Source organism: Canis aureus, chromosome 7 (genome assembly GCF_053574225.1).
Source record: "Canis aureus isolate CA01 chromosome 7, VMU_Caureus_v.1.0, whole genome shotgun sequence".
NCBI classification, from domain to species: Eukaryota; Metazoa; Chordata; class Mammalia; order Carnivora; family Canidae; genus Canis; species Canis aureus.
Window position 1 is genome coordinate 64,756,493 of NC_135617.1, and position 19,014 is coordinate 64,775,506.

The window sequence follows — 19,014 nt, forward strand, 5'->3', positions numbered from 1 at the left end:
TATTGTTACCAGACCACCACTGCTTACAGCCTATCCCATGAGGTTGTATCAGGATCCCTCTTTGACACATAAAGCTCCATCAGTTGCTTCCAACTGGCTAATGAATAGTGCCTGCACTGAATCTCAAACCCAGTTCTCTAACCTCCGAATCAGTACCCTTTGAGGATGATACCACAGCTTACTGTTACTAACAATGATTATTAAAGACACACACAAAAAAAGACCTTTGAGAGTCAAAAATACAAAACAGAGACCATATCCAGTAATGGACAATCAGGTAAATTTTTTTTTTGTCAATAAACATTTACCTAATTTCTAAATACAACACACCCTTGTGTAAAATTTTAACACATCGCTTCAGGAAGTTTGTATATTTAATCTCACCATTTTCTCATTCATGGCTGCATCGAATTTTGCTTGCACTTTATCCAGCTCGCCTTGTTTCTCATTGAGCAGAGCCTGTGCCTTCCCCAGCTCAGCATTAGCAACCGCCAGACGGCCCTCCTGCTTCGCTAGGTTAGCCTTAAAGAGCAAGAAGAGGTAACTGTATGGTGCTAGTTGTATTAGGTCTGTAAAATATTTTTGGTTTTAATGGTAAATAATAACACGAATTACACAATTTTTGCTCAAGACGGTATTTAGAGGTTGAAGCGTGTTCAGTTGGAGAAGCAGAGCTTAGAGATAGTTCATTAAAGTTATATTTCTTTTTCTTTTTCTTCTTCTTTTTTTAAAGTAGGATCCACAGCCAGCATGGAGCCCAGCACAGGGCTCAATCTCCCAACCCTTCGATCAAGACCTGAGCTGAGTTCAAGAGCCAGATGCTTAAGGGACTGAGCCTCCCAGGCACCCATCTATTTTTTTTCAATTATTAGTGTTCAATATAGAAAACATGGAAAATGCAGCAATGCATAGAAAAAATAACAGAAATTGCTTGTGATTTTACCCCATGATAGTCTGAGTATTGTGTTAAGAAGATGATAACCGATATTTTCCAGTTTTTTTTTTCACTTAATATAGTGTAGTCATTTCCCCTTAAATATGCCCTTAAACACTTTTTCAGGAGCATTAGTAATATGACTGCATAATATCACACCAGTTGGATGTATCATAATTTATCCAACCTTTGCCCTACTTTTAGACATTCCCTCCCAGCATTTTTAATTATTATAAATAAAGCTGTTGAGCATGCAAACATTTTGGGTTGCTTCCTTCATAAAGATTTTTTGAAGTGAAATTACTGTAATGGTAGATTTTTTTCATCTTTTTTCTGAGTCCTAGAGTATGGACTTAGAAATGATCTGTTTCATAGAAATTTAAATGAATTGGTAAAGTAAAATAGCAATAATGCCTTCTGGGGTAGAAGTTTTTTGATGACATTCTCATTTTCTTTTTCAATATTTAATTTATTCAAATTTAGCCTTTTTTGCAGGAAATATTAATTTAGTTAATATTATTGTTATTAAATTTAATTTTTTAAATGTATTTTATATAACTTTAAAATTTGCCAATTATTTAAATCCACATATCTGTAATTTTACATATTTTCTTCTTGATTATATTTTCCAAGAATATGTCTTTTATATTTTGTTTTTGGAAAGCAACAATTTTTCAATTCTGCTACTTTTCTATAATTTTCAATGTTATTTTTATTAACTCTATTCCACTTTCCTTAAGGTTTATGTGTATGTGTGTGTATTTATAAGTGAGAATGTATTGGAATGCTTAGTTTAATTAATAGCTAAGAAAGTGCCATTGAGCTACATAACAAAAGCTCTGGTAACTAACTTCTGTCATAATTTCTTAAAAAGAAAAAAAGAAGTCACTGGCTTTTTTTAAATGTAAACTTTCTAATTTTATTGCTTATATTCAGAAAATGAGGCTTCAGCAATTTCTGCCTTTAAGAATTAAATCAAGATGTTCTTTTAGAATTGAATATGATAGATTTTTGTAAATGTTTCTGGGTCACTAGAAGTAATTTCATATTCTTTGTTCATATTCAAGAAAGTTCAATGCAGCTATTCAACCTTAAAAATGAAACAGTGTAAAATCTTTGTATAATTATTAGTTTATGTCTGCTAAAGACTGGCTGTATAATTTGCAGGACCCTGTACAAAATTAAAATGTGGAATCCATTGTTAAAAAATTATTGAGAACTTCAAGAGGGTGACAGCAGGCCAACTGTGGATCCTTCTAAATTGAGGTCCTGTGTGCACAGCACAGATCACACACCCATAAAACCATTCTTCCACACAATCTCAAATTACAATGTATTTTTACTAATTTCCACTAAAAATATTAATGCATCTTGATTTTTGTAATTTGATATTTTATTACAAAAAACATTATTACGATTAAGTCTGTGATCCACAAAAAATTGTGGATCACAATTTTTAGGAAAATTAATTGTTCTTATGAATGCATTTTTTCTTAAATTCTACATCTCTTGGTATCTTTTTTCTTGAGTGACCTTCCTACATTTTCTCATCATTTCCCTTTATTAATACTTTCTTATTGTTAACTTATTTTCTATTTTTCTCCAAATTACCTATGCACAGAATTTTAAAAGGCAGCCATTTCTATAAGGTTTATTATGAAAACCAGCAACCCCCTACCCACCTGGTCATCATTTTCCATTCCAACAAGCAACCACTTTCAACTTTTTAGCTTGATGGTGGGGGTGGGACAGGAGGGTAGGGTGCATCAGAGAGGTGTATTTTATGAATCCTGAGAACGTCCTTCTGTTCCCTCAGACCTGAAGAACAGCCTGGCCCAGTATAAATGGTGTGTGCGCACATGTGTGTATGAATGAGTGCACGTACTTATCATTTAGTACTTAAATTGCATCCTTAAGAATGTCTCTTAATTCCCTTAGACATGGAGGGCAGCTTGGTCAGTTATTGAACTCTTGGACCAGAGCAATTTCTTCAATACTCTGCATATATTTATCCATTACATTCTAATATTTAGGGTTGCAGGAAGTCTGCGCCATCCCGATATCTCTTCTGTAAGCAACTTATTTTATTTTGCTTGATCATTTGTTTCTTAGATGCATATAAGGGGTTTTTCTCCTTATCTTTTAAATTTAAAATGTTTCTGGGTGTTGACCTTCATTTTTATAAACTTTGTTTGGAATATGGTAATCAAATTCTACCTCCAAACCAAGTCTCGTTAAACTTTAAAGAAACAGCATGTTTTCTATTACGACAGCTTAATGGTTACTTGCAGTGAATTCATTTCCTATTTAAGATAACAAGTTGGTTTTGATGTCTTGTCTGCGATGCCAAGAAACGCTTAACAGATGTAAAGAAAATGAGAAACTGTGAGAGGACATGAAGGAAATAAAAAGTTTAGTCAAAATTATGCTTTGTCTTTTCATAGCAGTAAAATAATAAAATCAGTGACTGATTTTATTAAACATTGATTTCCTAGGAGAAGGATGGAAACTCTTACCTTCAGGGGCAACACTTCTCTATTGATACCATAAAATGTTGCCATAGCAAGTGTCCAAGACAGCAGACCAGCCACATTCCCACAGACTTTTTTTGCATTTTCCAAAGAATAATCATCCATGTTAAAATACGGCTGTAGCAACTCAACAGTCTCTTCATTTATAGTATCCTTGGGGAACTGCTGAAGGCTCCACAGGAACCCTGTTGCACTCATCAGCTGAAAAATAGCATTACAACCCAGAATTCTGAGAGAACGTAAATAATTTCTTCCTGAGTTAGTATATAATTCTAAATTGAGTTTTTTCAAAGAAGTAACAATTGATTCACTCTCATACCTACACATCAAGACTATGACGACAGTTGACCTAAATCTGTAAGTTGCAAATTATCTTCCTGTTACCATGGTGGAAGATTAAAGAAGAAAAGATATGTCAGTTTCCTGTCTAGTGCATGCATCTGAATGCCACCAACCACACAACTTCCCTTTTGGAGACTGGGTTGGCACATCAAGAGTGTGCCAAGGGGCACCTGGGTAGCTCAGTGGGTTAGGTGTCCGCCTTTGGCTCAGGTCATGATCCTGAGGGTCTTGGGATTGAGTGTCAAGTCCTTTGTGGGGCTCCCTGCTCAGTGGAGAGCCTGCTTCTCCCTCTCCCTCTACCCCTCCCCACTGTTCGTGCACTCACGCTCATGCACACTCTCTCTCTCCATCAAAGAAATAAATCTTAAAAAAAAAAAAAGAGTGAAGCTTGCTTCTCCCTCTCCTTCTACCACTCTCCTCTGTTTGTGTGCTCTCTCTCTCCCTCTCTCTCTGTCAAATAAATAAATCTTCAAAAAAAAAAAAAGAGTGTGCCAATACTAGCCTCTGGTTTTAGACACTTTTTACAAAAAGAAGCCATTTAGCTTTAAAATCTTTCCCTACTTACACTTTGGGAGATGCAGTCTCCCAAACTCTTCACTACATAATTACCAATCACTGCCTGCCAGCTTGTGTTGGCTATATTGAAGTCCTGGGTAGAGGGCATCTGATGCACCTTACAGGACTTGCAAAGATTTCTACTTACTTTTAATGACTCTCCCCAGGAAGGTTTGCAGCAAGGTTTTTCTGGATCCATAGTGACTGGGTCAATTTTCTTTTGAAACAGTAGCAGGACACAGTCCATGATTCTCATAATAAGATGTGGAGGCTTTGCAAGTTTCCTGACTGTGGCAATATCATTTGGTTTGATGGTCTGTATTTGGGATTAGGAATCAATATATATTTTTTTTGTTGTTGAGTAGTATTAATAATCCTATGGAAATCTAATGCTTTTAGATAATGAAAGTAGAAAACTTTAAAATGTATTTCCTCCCCATCCCCTGACATTATTCTCCTTAAGGGTTTGTATTCCAAGATTTTTGCATAATAGTTCTTTCATTGTTGCCTTGGGATTTCTATTTGTTCTTACTCTTTTTTTCTCCTGTTGTCCTCAACTAATTGCTGTAGAATATCAGTACCATTTATTGCCCACACTCCAGACCTCTGTTGGCAACAAGCCTCATTGATGGGTAACATTCAGATAACTTGCATCTTCAAAGCACATACTCTATGTGTGGATATGAAAAGAGGAGCAAGTCTCTGAATATCAAAACCTCAACTTTGGTGTTCATTTTAAAGGCTGCCCTATCTATGGAAGGGGGAGAAATTCAAAGGAGAAAAGAGAAGTTTTTATAGCTTATGGCTCACAAAAGATAGTTTTCAAAGTTTCTACCTGTGAGCCGGGTTTGGAATAAGATGTTAGCTGATATTCAAGGCAAGAAGGATTGGAACATAACATAATCAATAAAATCTCCTAACACTTGTTCATTCGGTGATTTCTCTTTCTTGTATGTTATTGTATGTTATTGTAGGATTCGTAAAGGGAGTGGGGGTGGAGAATGTGTCCTAATGATTGTCATGATTTTATTAAATGATTATCATAAATCTATTCATTCAACAAACATAGGCATTCTCTCACTTAAAAGAATAAAGAAAAAATAGCCCCATCTTCATAATCTTCCAAGGAAGAGAAAGAAAGCACAATCAACCTGAATTAGAATTGTCATCATGGTAGAAGCAGAGGAATGACAGGAAAAACAAAGGAGAGCCAAAGACCCAAAAACTTTCTGGAAGGCATGAGCCTTCTAAATAAGAGAATGACTCTTATTAGGCAATAAAAGTCAGGAAAAGCATTCCTGGCAGAGGAAGAGACACGTTTAAACAGACCATGCTTCTTCCAGAAGCCTATGGGTGTTTCTGCATGGCTGGACCACACTGTGTGTAGATACAGAATGACAGAAGGGCTCCAGGGGTAGACAGGAACCCAGTTATCAGTAGCAACAGTGGCCCTGATATTTGCTGAGTACCCTCTATGTGCCCAGCAAACTGTATTCATTACTTTTAATGCCTACATTGATCCTCCAAGGATCGATGAGGAATTATAATCCCTGTGAAGACCCAAAAAAGTTAAGTAAATTTACTCCAGATCATCTATTTAAGAAGTGGTAGTCTCGAGAGGCAACTGTAAGTTGCCTCCCAGATGTGGACCTTATCCTAAGAGCTCTCAGAACCCACAAGGAGATTTTTTTAAAGGGCACATAATGTAATCTGGAGGGGATGCTTTGAAGGAACTGGGGAGGTTCTCTGTATCATCTGAATCCCTTAGGCTGTTGTTAAGGCCATTAATCACTCGCATTAGTTCTCAGATCTCATGGAAGGCTGATTTATGGAACGAAACTAGTAAGTTACAAGAACTGAAGATTTAAAGAATTAGAATATTGAATCAACAGAAACATTTGTCTTCAGTCATAGAGATTATAAATCACATTCGAATTCAATTCAGTTTTCAGATTCTAGAAATTCCCAGTGAATTTCACAGAATGAAACCTGAAGCAGGCTGGGACTTGGGCTGAGGAGGGGTAACAGCGCTTGCTCACATTCAGGGCTGCCTCAGCCTCTTCCAGGGCCGGTTTAGCTGCTTCCAGTTTGGTCTCAGCCTTTACTTTTTCACTATCGATCTCATCCACAATTTTTTGGGCTTTGTCTTTTACCTCCTGTACTTCGTTTTTCACTTTGGCTGATGCCTGAGCGCTTACTGTGACTTCTGCCAATACCTATGAAATTGAGGAAAAACAGGTAAACCTTTTGAGCAAAATTCATAGATTTGATCAGTGAGAGACTATTTATACAATATGATATAAAACACAAATATGTATTTTATATATATTCCCCATTCTATGTTTTCAGGAATATTAAAGGAACTCCTTAAGCAGTTCCTTGCAGTCTTCTATGTCCTGAGCTTTCCTAAGACTTACAAATACATATATTATATTTATATATACAGAGTAAATAAGTAAACATGTTAAGCTTTTAGGAAAATGGTATTTCCACTTGATGTAATTTCTAGAAAATTAACACAATTCAAGCATGTGTAGTGGAATATGTTCAGAAACCATAATAATGCCCACGTAATAAAAATAAAGCAGGCCGTGTTTGTTGGGTGCCTACCATATGCTCGGACTAAGCTAAGACCTCTCTGATGCTATCTTTCTCATTTCAGTAACCAGCTAAGGGTCAGAATTTAAGTATCCATTCTTAACTGGCTCAGCAAGGTGAAGCTGAAAGCAGTCACAGAGTGGTAGGGTCACAGATAAAGGAGCAGCACACATATAGCTCTATCAACTTGGGAAGAGTATCTTTTTTTTTCCCCACCAACAATTTCTCTTAGTTTTTTCCCTCCTTGACACAAACTTCAGATGAGACTTGGATCATTCTAGAAACCTAGAGCATTCAGGGATCTTAAAGAGAAGACCAGATATAACTCATAGAGAGGCAAAGATTCCGTAAATAGATGAAAGAGAACAAAGGAAACAGCCCTAGAGGAGAAAGAATAGTCTTAGACCACACAGAGGATAAAATAACTTAGGTGCATCTCAGTATAAGTTAAACAAAAATACCTAACAGTCTTTGTAAAACATTGTTTCACTAGAAATAGTCTATGAGTTCCTGTATTATTTATTTTTAATAACATTTTTAGCTTTTTAAAATATGGAATAATATTCCTTGCCACTAGTTATACGGTAAAGGCCAACTCACTTCATCTGCTTTTATGGAAGCCACTGCCAATTCCTTCTCCTTTATTGCAAGATCCTGAGACAGCTTAGCAACAGATTCGCTTGCCTCCATAAGCTTATCAAGACCTTTACAAATACACACACATACACTTTTGCTTAGTATATGAACATCCGTACATCAAATATTTGCTCAATGTCTGCTACTTATAAGGCCAGTATTTGTACCAGTATTGTAACAAACACAAGATAATTATTATTTATGGGCAAATACATAGATATTAGGAGCATCAATACTGATCATATCTCTGAGAGTTTTGGCAGCGAGTGAAGAACACCATCTATCTAAATTTTTTATTTTTAAGATTTTATTTATTTATTTGAGAGAGAATGGGAGAGAGCTAGAGAGAGAGCTCAAGTGGTGAGGAAGGGCCGATGGAGAAGCAGGCTCCCCACTGAGCAGAGAGCTCAACACTGGGCTCAGTCTCAGGACCCTGGGATCATGACCTGAGCTGAAGGCAGCCACTTAACCCACTGAGCCACCCAGGAGCCCCTTATCTAGCTAACTTTAAGGGAAAGTCACCATGTCAGACTGAGTAAGATTAACTTAGGAAACTTATTTGCTCTCCTTGGCTTTGCAAACATCATTTTTAATGATGTAAATATCATTTTTTTTGCCTTTGAATCATACTGCAGCTGTGACAAATGAGACAGATAATACATTAATAGTTTTGTGGTTCTCTTTGCTGTGAAAATGAAAACAGCTGCTAAAACCCATGCAGCTGACTTCTGTGACTTTCAATGCCATACAGCACAATAAATGATTAACTGGATTTTCTCACATTCCAACTCAGTTCTAGACAGTGGTGTGTTGGTAAATGTTTAGCATCCAAGTCTCTTGGGGGAGAGAGGGGACGCTCATTTGCATGTTTTCCAATTTTCATGGTATGAGTACTCCCACCATGGTTGATTTGAAGTTACCAAGAGACTCCCAGTAGCACACTTTATATGTCTACCATACTGATAGAATGAAATAAATAAGCTCAAGAACATTAATAGCAGTAAGATAGAGTAAAAATAACTAAGATGTGATGAATTCTGAGTATTCTTACCTTTTTCTTTTTTTTTTTCTTACCTTTTTCAAATAGGACTTATTTGTGACTTTATCTGATTTAATTTTTTAAACAGATTTTATTTATTTATTTATTCATTCATGAAAGACACAGAGAGAGAAAGAGAGAGAGAGAGGCAAGCAGAGACACAGGCAGAGGGAGTAGTAGTAGGCTCCATGCAGGGAGCCCAACGTGGGATTCCATCCTGGGTCCCCAGGATCACGCCCCGGGCCAAAGGCAGGCGCCAAACCGCTGAGCCACCCCAGCCAGGATCCCCTCTGATTTAATTTTGAATGAAGGATGTGTTTAACAACCAGGCCATAAAATTTCTACAAATTAAAAATCAACTCTAGAGCCAGTACAAGTAGCTCCAGCCCACCACTGATTACAGAGCATCCTATGCAAAGTTACAAGAAGGTAAGCCATGAGAAAAACAGAGGATGGTTTCTTTCACAGCGTTTCCACCACTATAACTGCACAGACCTTGGAACTCTGTTATGCTCTGAGATTACATTTTTTTGCAGACAAAATGAGGGGGGAAAATCTTTGCACTTCTTTTTGGACTGTTTGGGCCAAATGCTTTCTGGATGTATGATTTGTTGCGATTTGTACTTTCTCTGCTAATATTACATGTACTGGACACAGAAAGCCATTGTTCAGGCAAATTACCTCTTTTGTTTTTACTTATTTTTCCTTTTCCTTTGTTAGAAATTTGAGAAGCATTAACAATGCATGACTCATGCAAGTCAACGCAAAGTGTAATGAGGCCAAAAACTGAAACGGAGGTCAGTTCCCAAGAGCTGGCTTTTCTCCACCTGCAGGCAGCAGGTCAGTGACTATGGGGACTCCTGGCCCAACAGCATGGACTACAGTTCAGGGGCAGGCAGAAAATGGTTTGAGAGAGAAAACAGGCTACCTCCACAGATTTTCTTCTGTCCAGAATTTTCTTCTTTTTAAAAATATTTTATTTGGACTTTGAGACTAAGAGTAGGAGCAGGGGGTAGGGGCAAGAGAGAGGGAGAGGGGCAAAGGGAGAAGCAGACTCCCCGCTAAGCATGGAGCTCAATACGAGGCTCAATCCCAGCATCCCGAGATCATGACCTGATATGATGGCAGATGTTTAACTAACTGAGCCACCTAGGTGCCCCTGCCTGGAAGCTTCTTAACAGGTAAAAGACCCTAATAACATCCCTCAAAATAACCTATTACTAATAGTAAAGGCAGCATTTTTCTTTCAAACACAATATCCATCAGTGGATATGTATATACATGCATATAGGAATTCCTATCAAAAAGCCCTTAAAAGATTCCATTCTGCTTACCAATATTCATACGTTCAGCTTGTTCATTGATATGTTTCACCTTTTCAGTATAAATGTTTTTATAACCATTGATAAATGAGAGATAAGACTTGGGAGTCACGTGTGCTCTTCTGCGGTATCTGAAAGTAGAACACAGAAATGACCTTCATCTCTATCATTCTGATGTATTCCTATAAGGCATCCTACGCTGTGGAATCAGTGTAATTCTGAAGGGTGATTCCCTAGCAGGAAGGCAGGAATGGTGAATGGTTTACCTAGAGGTCAGATGGAAAGGACACTACATAGCTGGTGTATTGACCCTTAAGGGGTCTTTGACTCGACTCTTACCCCGCCTTGGGCTTCTGCTTCCTCATATGGAAAACTAACAAAGGAATTACTGCCCTACACCTGCCAGCATTTTGTGAAAATAAATAAACACATATATAATAAATATATACATATATATTTACACACACACACTTTGTAACCTTTAAGGTTCTGTACAAATATTAGGGATAAGTGGTCGAAATGAATTTGTGCTGTGATCTGCTTTCATTCAACTGATATTTGAATGAAATACACTTCTTCACGGCTATAAACCAGCTGGGTGGGCTTACAAAAGTGAAAGCCAGTCTCACCCACCAATTCACCAGATCTAGAAATGAAGGCAGCCATACTTGATTTGCACATTCAATTCACTAAGGCTTTATTTAGTACAGCAATTCTATTTAACAGTAGAGTTAAATAAAAAGAATTATTTTATTCAGGAGAAACTCAAGTCAAAGAAGAGCTCCTCACATACTATAAAATCATTTTACCTTTTAATTAATTTTTCACTTTTGGAGTTCTGAAGATTTTTAACATTAAAAAATGTTTAAGGACTCAGGCACATATATGACTAGCACTTAAGCATTTAATAAATATCACATTCAGAATAAAATTCTACAACCGAAGAGGATATGAACATTTTGGAAAACACACCAAATTTTCCTAAAATAGAGACACAGGTTTTTGTAGCAAAGAGAAGGTAAAACTTTCCACAGGTGACAGTGACAAAAGGAGTTCAAATTAAATGGAAGGAAAATCTTGCTAACCATAAGAATTAATACACATGGATCCACCAAGAGGATTTGGAAGGTTATCTAGAACTTTATCTTAGAGGGGGTTCCTTCCAACAAATGTTGGTGAGGATATGGAGAAATGGGAACTCTCTAGCACTGTTGGTGGGAATGCGAGCTGGTGCAGCCACTCTGGAAAACACTATGGAAATTCCTCAAGAAGTTGAAAATAGAGGTACCCTATGACCCAGCAATAGCACTACTGGATATTTACGCCAAAGATACAGATGTATTGAAATGACGGGACAACTGCACCCCAATGTTTATAGCAGCAATGTCCACAATAGCCAAACTGTGGAGGGAGGCACGATGTCCTTCAACAGATGAATGGATAAAGAAGATGTGGTGTATATATATACAATGGAATATTACTCAGCCATCAGAAAGGACGAATACCTACCATTTGCTTTGACGTGGATGGACCTGGAGGGTATTATGCTGAGTGAAATAAGTCAATCAGAGAAAGACAATTATCATATAGTTTCATTCATATGTGGAATATAAGAAATAGTAAAAGGGACTATAAAGGAAAGGAGGGAAACTGAGTGGGGAAAAATTAGAGAGGAAGACAAAACACTAGGGACTCCTAACTCTGGGGAAAAAAAACACAAAGGGTTGCAGAAGGGGAGGTGGATGGAAATATGGGGTGACTGGGTGATATAGGCAGTAAGGAGGGCACTTGATGGGATTAGCACTGGGTATCATACTATATTTGGCAAACTGGATTTAAATAAAATATTTTTTAAAAAGAGGAGGTTCCTGGGGCACCTGGGTGGCTCAGTCAGTTAAGCGTCTGCCTTCAGTTCAGGTCATGATCTCAGGGTTCTAGGATGGAGCCCCACATCTGTTTCCCTGCTCAGTGGGGAGCCTACTTCTCCCTCTCCCTTTACCCTTTCCCCCCTGCTTGTGTGCACTTGCTCTCGCTCTCTCTCTTTCTTTCTGTCTCTCAAATAAAATCTTTTTTAAAAGCAAGGGGAGTCCTGGGGATAGTTTTAAGTAAAGAAAAGGGTCCAGGATAAACATAGCTTTGTGAGATAGGAACCCTCTGGAAAATCCATGAAAATGTTACCCAGACCCTCTACATAGGAAAATTCTTTCTGGCAGGTTGAGCATCCCCAGCAGCCCAAAGATCATGTTGACCCACCTTTACTCACATCTATCAAATGTACACAAAGAGTATCCTGCTTTGGGAAGGGAAGAAGTTGTAGTTTTGAACTTTTGACAATAGCTTTCACATGTAAACACCATTGCTACTTTTAGTCAATGGACTTTCCTAGAGTCAATTAAAATTATTTGGCATGAAAACATTGGTAATACCAAGAGATGCAAATGCAAAACCTAAATATTCCCTAACATAAGGCAATGGTGAACTTTTCTTTTTTCTCCAAAAGAAAACCAAGCTAATGATATAAAGTGACTCATTAAGCATCTGTTACTTTGAGGCCTGGAAGAGAAAGAGGTACTTAAGTACGGATACTAGAGGCAAGAAATGAAAGACAGGGGGGGGAGGAGCAAGATGGCGGAAGAGCAGGGTCTCCAAATCACCTGTCTCCACCAAACTACCTAGAAAACCTTCAAATTATCCTGAAAATCTATGAATTCGGCCTGAGATTTAAAGAGAGACCAGCTGGAATGCTACAGTGAGAAGAGTTCGCGCTTCTATCAAGGTAGGAAGACGGGGAAAAAGAAGTAAAGAAACAAAGGCCTCCAAGGGGGAGGGGCCCCGCGAGGAGCCGGGCTGAGGCCGGGGCGAGTGTCCCCAGGACAGGAGAGCCCCGTCCCGGAGGAGCAGGAGCTGCACCGACCTTCCCGGGGGAAAGGGGCTCGCAGGGAGTTGGAGCAGGACCCAGGAGGGCGGGGATGCCCTCGGGCTCCCGGGGACAGTAACAGCAACTGCGCGCCCAGGAGAGTGCGCCGAGCTCCCTAAGGGCTGCAGCGCGCACGGCGGGACCCGGCGGGACCCGGAGCAGCTGAAGGGGCTCGGGCGGCGGCTCCGCGGAGGGGGCTGCGCGGCCCCGGGAGCAGCTCGGGGGGGCTCGGGCAGAGGAAGAGGCTCCGTGCAGAGGGGCCTGCGCGGTTCCAGGAGCAGCTCGGAGGGGCTCGGGCGGCGGCTCCGCGGAGGGGGCTGCGGGGCGGGAGCGCGAATCCACCAGCGCAGGCTCCGGAGCACAGGGCGCCGGGACACAGCCCAGGATCCCGCCTCCCCCGGGACAGGCAGAGGCCGGGAGGGCCCAGGACAGCAAGGACGCTCCTGCCCCAGCTGAGCACATCAGCGGCCCCGCCCCGGAGCCTCCAGGCCCTGCAGACGGAGTTCCTGCCGGAGCTGAATCCAGGTTTCCAGAGCTGCCCCGCCACTGGGGCTGTTCCTCCTGCGGCCTCACGGGGTAAACAACCCCCACTGAGCCCTGCACCAGGCAGGGGCACAGCAGCTCCCCCAACTGCTAACACCTGAAAATCAGCACAACAGGCCCCTCCCCCAGAACACCAGCTAGACGGACAACTTCCAGGAGAAGCCAAGGGACTTAAAGTACACAGAATCAGAAGATACTCCCCCGTGGTTCTTTTTTTGTTTGTTTGTTTTTGTTTTTGTTTTTGTTTTGTTTTGCTTTTTGATTTGTTTCCTTCCCCCACCCCCTTTTTTTCTCCTTTCTTTTTCTTTCTCTTTTTCTTCTTCTTTTTTTTTTATTTTTTTTTTCGTTTTTTTTTCTTTTTCTTCCCTTTTTTTTCTCTTTTTCTTTTCTTTCCTTCTTTCTCTCCTCTCTTTTTCTCTTTTTCCCAATACAACTTGCTTTTGGCCACTCTGCACTGAGCAAAATGACTAGAAGGAAAACCTCACCTCAAAAGAAAGAATCAGAAACAGCCCTCTCTCCCACAGAGTTACAAAATCTGGATTACAATTCAATGTCAGAAAGCCAATTCAGAAGCACTATTATACAGCTACTGGTGGCTCTAGAAAAAAGTATAAAGGACTCAAGAGACTTTATGACTGCAGAATTTAGAGCTAATCAGGCAGAAATTAAAAATCAATTGAATGAGATGCAATCCAAACTAGAAGTCCTAACGATGAGGGTTAACGAGGTGGAAGAACGAGTGAGTGACCTAGAAGACAAGTTGATAGCAAAGAGGGAAACTGAGGAAAAAAGAGACAAACAATTAAAAGACCATGAGGATAGATTAAGGGAAATAAACGACAGCCTGAGGAAGAAAAACCTACGTTTAATTGGGGTTCCCGAGGGCGCCGAAAGGGACAGAGGGCCAGAATATGTATTTGAACAAATTCTAGCTGAAAACTTTCCTAATCTGGGAAGGGAAACAGGCATTCAGATCCAGGAAATAGAGAGATCCCCCCCTAAAATCAATAAAAACCGTTCAACACCTCGACATTTAATTGTGAAGCTTGCAAATTCCAAAGATAAAGAGAAGATCCTTAAAGCAGCAAGAGACAAGAAATCCCTGACTTTTATGGGGAGGAGTATTAGGGTAACAGCAGACCTCTCCACAGAGACCTGGCAGGCCAGAAAGGGCTGGCAGGATATATTCAGGGTCCTAAATGAAAAGAACATGCAACCAAGAATACTTTATCCAGCAAGGCTCTCATTCAAAATGGAAGGAGAGATAAAGAGCTTCCAAGACAGGCAGGAACTGAAAGAATATGTGACCTCCAAACCAGCTCTGCAAGAAATTTTAAGGGGGCCTCTTAAAATTCCCCTTTAAGAAGAAGTTCAGTGGAACAGTCCACAAAAACAAAGACTGAATAGATATCATGATGACACTAAACTCATATCTCTCAATAGTAACTCTGAATGTGAACGGGCTTAATGACCCCATCAAAAGGCGCAGGGTTTCAGACTGGATAAAAAAGCAGGACCCATCTATTTGCTGTCTACAAGAGACTCATTTTAGACAGAAGGACACCTACAGCCTGAAAATAAAAGGTTGGAGAACCATTTACCATTCGAATGGTCCTCAAAAGAAAGCAGGGGTAGCCATCCTTATATCAGATAAACTAAAATTTACCCCAAAGACTGTAGTGAGAGATGAAGAGGGACACTATATCATACTTAAAGGATCTATTCAACAAGAGGACTTAACAATCCTCAATATATATGCTCCGAATGTGGGAGCTGCCAAATATATAAATCAATTATTAACCAAAGTGAAGAAATACTTAGATAATAATACACTTATACTTGGTGACTTCAATCTAGCTCTTTCTATACTCGATAGGTCTTCTAAGCAAAACATCTCCAAAGAAACGAGAGCTTTAAATGATACACTGGACCAGATGGATTTTACAGATATCTACAGAACTTTACATCCAAACTCAACTGAATACACATTCTTCTCAAGCGCACATGGAACTTTCTCCAGAATAGACCACATATTGGGTCACAAATCGGGTCTGAACCGATACCAAAAGATTGGGATTGTCCCCTGCATATTCTCGGACCATAATGCCTTGAAATTAGAACTAAATCACAACAAGAAGTTTGGAAGGACCTCAAACACATGGAGGTTAAGGACCATCCTGCTAAAAGATAAAAGGGTCAACCAGGAAATTAAGGAAGAATTAAAAAGATTCATGGAAACAAATGAGAATGAAGATACAACCGTTCAAAATCTTTGGGATGCAGCAAAAGCAGTCCTAAGGGGGAAATACATCGCAATACAAGCATCCATTCAAAAACTGGAAAGAACTCAAATACAAAAGCTAACCTTACACATAAAGGAGCTAGAGAAAAAACAGCAAATAGATCCTACACCCAAGAGAAGAAGGGAGCAACTTCTTGCAAGATACATCCACGAAGGCAAAAGAAACAAAAGCAAAAATGAACTATTGGGACTTCATCAAGATAAGAAGCTTTTGCACAGCAAAGGATACAGTCAACAAAACTCAAAGACAACCTACAGAATGGGAGAAGATATTTGCAAATGACATATCAGATAAAGGGCTAGTTTCCAAGATCTATAAAGAACTTATTAAACTCAACACCAAAGAAACAAACAATCCAATCATGAAATGGGCAAAAGACATGAACAGAAATCTCACAGAGGAAGACATAGACATGGCCAACATGCATATGAGAAAATGCTCTGCATCACTTGCCATCAGGGAAATACAAATCAAAACTACAATGAGATACCACCTCACACCAGTGAGAATGGGGAAAATTAACAAGGCAGGAAACAACAAATGTTGGAGAGGCTGCGGAGAAAAGGGAACCCTCTTACACTGTTGGTGGGACTGTGAACTGGTGCAGCCACTCTGGAAAACTGTGTGGAGGTTCCTCAAACAGTTAAAAATATACCTGCCCTACGACCCAGCAATTGCACTGTTGGGGATTTACCCCAAAGATACAAATGCAATGAAACGCCGGGACACCTGCACCCCGATGTTTCTAGCAGCAATGGCCACGATAGCCAAACTGTGGAAGGAGCCTCGGTGTCCAACGAAAGATGAATGGATAAAGAAGATGTGGTTTATGTATACAATGGAATATTACTCAGCTATTAGAAATGACAAATACCCACCATTTGCTTCAACGTGGATGGAACTGGAGGGTATTATGCTGAGTGAAGTAAGTCAGTCGGAGAAGGACAAACATTATATGTTCTCATTCATTTGGGGAATATAAATAATAGTGGAAGGGAGAAGAAATGTGTGGGAAATATCAGAAAGGGAGACAGAACGTAAAGACTGCTAACTCTGGGAAACGAACTAGGGGTGGTAGAAGGGGAGGAGGGCGGGGGGTGGGAGTGAATGGGTGACGGGCACTGGGTGTTATTCTGTATGTTAGTAAATTGAACACCAATAAAAAAAAAAAAAAAGTACGGATACTAGTTAATCCTGAAGTCTCATTGATTTATCATTATTTCAATACATAACCGCCAGAAAATCAAAGCAAAAAAAAAAAAAATCTAAGTGCAGCAGGGACTCTATCCTCAATTGATATGGCTGTGGCACCGAATTCCTCTCTGAGGTGAACTGCGTGAGGCTGCAGCCACCATGGTCCCGTACAGTCACTCACCTTTGGAAATAATTTTCACAGCTCTCGGAAACCATATCATGGAAGAGGCCCATTGTTTCTACAACATGTCTTTTAGTGTCACTGGAGCAGACAATACTATAGCCTGAAAGGAAATAGGAGGCCACAGCAATCAAAGCCTCCTTTGGCCAGCGACTAAACCAGTCCATGGTGCAACCTGATATCAAGCCAGGAAATTTCAAAGAACGGGCCCGGAACTTCTCACCAACCTGTTGACAGTAAGGTCAGAAATTAGTCAGACACACAGAGAGATTATAATAAAATGGGTAGAGAGAGGCTTAGGCATTCTGAGCCAACAGTGTGACATCACAATTTTAAAAAAATCTTGGGGTGCATTAATATATAAATTAAATGTTCAGAGGAAGGGAGGGAGTATTTCCATATTTTTCTCTACCCTAAGGCTACATCTGCATTACTGGGCTGGGTTCTATGAGCTACCTTTAAGAAGAAAGTGATAAACTAGAACTCTTTGTGAGAGAGATGACCAGGACAGTGAAAGGCCTGGACACTAGGACAAGTGAGAATGGCAAAAGCAGTGGGAGATGTTTGGTCTACCAAGGAAACAAGTTAGAGGATCTGCAAAAACTTTCTCTAAATATCTAAGGAGCTATATGGGGAGCAGGGAGGGATTGGGTTCACTTTACAAGTGAGAAACAGAATCATGGAGGCAAAAATAGAGAGACAAAATTCAATTCATTCCATAGAAGACCTCTCTGGGAATCAGACTATCTAAAAATTAAGTAGGTTGGCTTGCTAAGTTAGTGACACTCGCAGAGCAGAGCTGCCTGATATAATTATGATTGTGGAAACGCTCTAAATATATGCTGCCCAGAATGGTGGCCCCAAGTAACATGTAGCTACTGAGCATTTGAAATGGAATTGATTTTTATCTTTACTTAATTTTTAACTAATCAAGATTTAAATGGCCATATGTATCTAATAGCTACTATACTGGACAATACAGTGAGCTAGGGATATTCAAAAACCTATATCAGGGACATTCTAGATGGTATGTCTATGCTGGAGGAAGAGCTGGACAAGATTACATAACCAAATTCATCAAATTCAAATAATCTATATCCTCAGGCAATTAATGGAAGTTGTAGGCTATGCAATAATTTCTAATAAAATGAATATTTTAAATTATCACTCTTTGGTGTGAGATTGCCTTCCAGTGGAGATTGGTGATAGTAAAGTGTGAATTTCAATTCAGTATAACAAATGTTAGTTTCTGAGCAAATCATCTCATCAGAGAAAGTAAACTATTAAGTACATTTCCATAAGTAACTCCTCCCACATAAATATAAAGTAACAACTCACTGGAGAAAAGCAGAGAACAACATGCAAGTTCCTCCTTGATCTTGAAATGAAGTACTCATACAGATTATCAAAGGTAGGAGGGTGGCGAGGCAGTTCCTTTTTCATCACTGGTATTAGGCCTTGGGTGATTTCATCCATCTCATCTCGTGCAAACAGATTGGAGATCTTTGAGAAACAGACAAGAAAGTATTGTGTATTTTACAAATTCCCCACATCAATTCAGTCAAAGTCTAGTCCCTTTTTTCACCCACATGTCATCTTCTTTTCATATTTTCTTTCTGCATCTCCACAGTCAAAATCCCTCATTTGCTGGAGATTACCAAAAATACAACTTTTTATTGAGCAGTTTAATCAGGAGGAAATTTTGTTTCCCCTTACTCAAATAGCTATCACCAAAAAAGTATCTCTCCACCATTCCTATAATATCTTTAGAACGTCCAGTGATGCCCTCTGTTCTCTAATTCATAGTCAGTCTCAATTATGGCTGTGAGGTAATTTTTTACTATGTGTATTTTTATATTCAGGTATAATTGATACACAATATTATATTAGTTTGAGGTGATTCAGCATTTGTATATATT

The 19,014-nt window shown here is 39.5% G+C and overlaps 1 protein-coding gene across 3 annotated transcripts in view; it reads right to left on the reverse strand.

The window, feature by feature from the left end:
- DNAH8 (dynein axonemal heavy chain 8) overlaps positions 1-19,014 on the reverse strand; it is a 363,336-nt gene that overhangs the window by 104,342 nt on the left and 239,980 nt on the right. For all 3 annotated transcript variants that reach the window (XM_077904163.1, XM_077904162.1, XM_077904164.1), the window contains exons 64-71: positions 18,434-18,598; positions 17,096-17,322; positions 9,970-10,088; positions 7,561-7,664; positions 6,402-6,578; positions 4,511-4,678; positions 3,451-3,666; positions 385-522 (exon numbers count right to left, since the gene is read on the reverse strand). In XM_077904163.1, the coding sequence (XP_077760289.1) occupies positions 385-522; positions 3,451-3,666; positions 4,511-4,678; positions 6,402-6,578; positions 7,561-7,664; positions 9,970-10,088; positions 17,096-17,322; positions 18,434-18,598 (1,314 nt within the window). The remainder of the gene's footprint in view (positions 1-384; positions 523-3,450; positions 3,667-4,510; positions 4,679-6,401; positions 6,579-7,560; positions 7,665-9,969; positions 10,089-17,095; positions 17,323-18,433; positions 18,599-19,014) is intronic.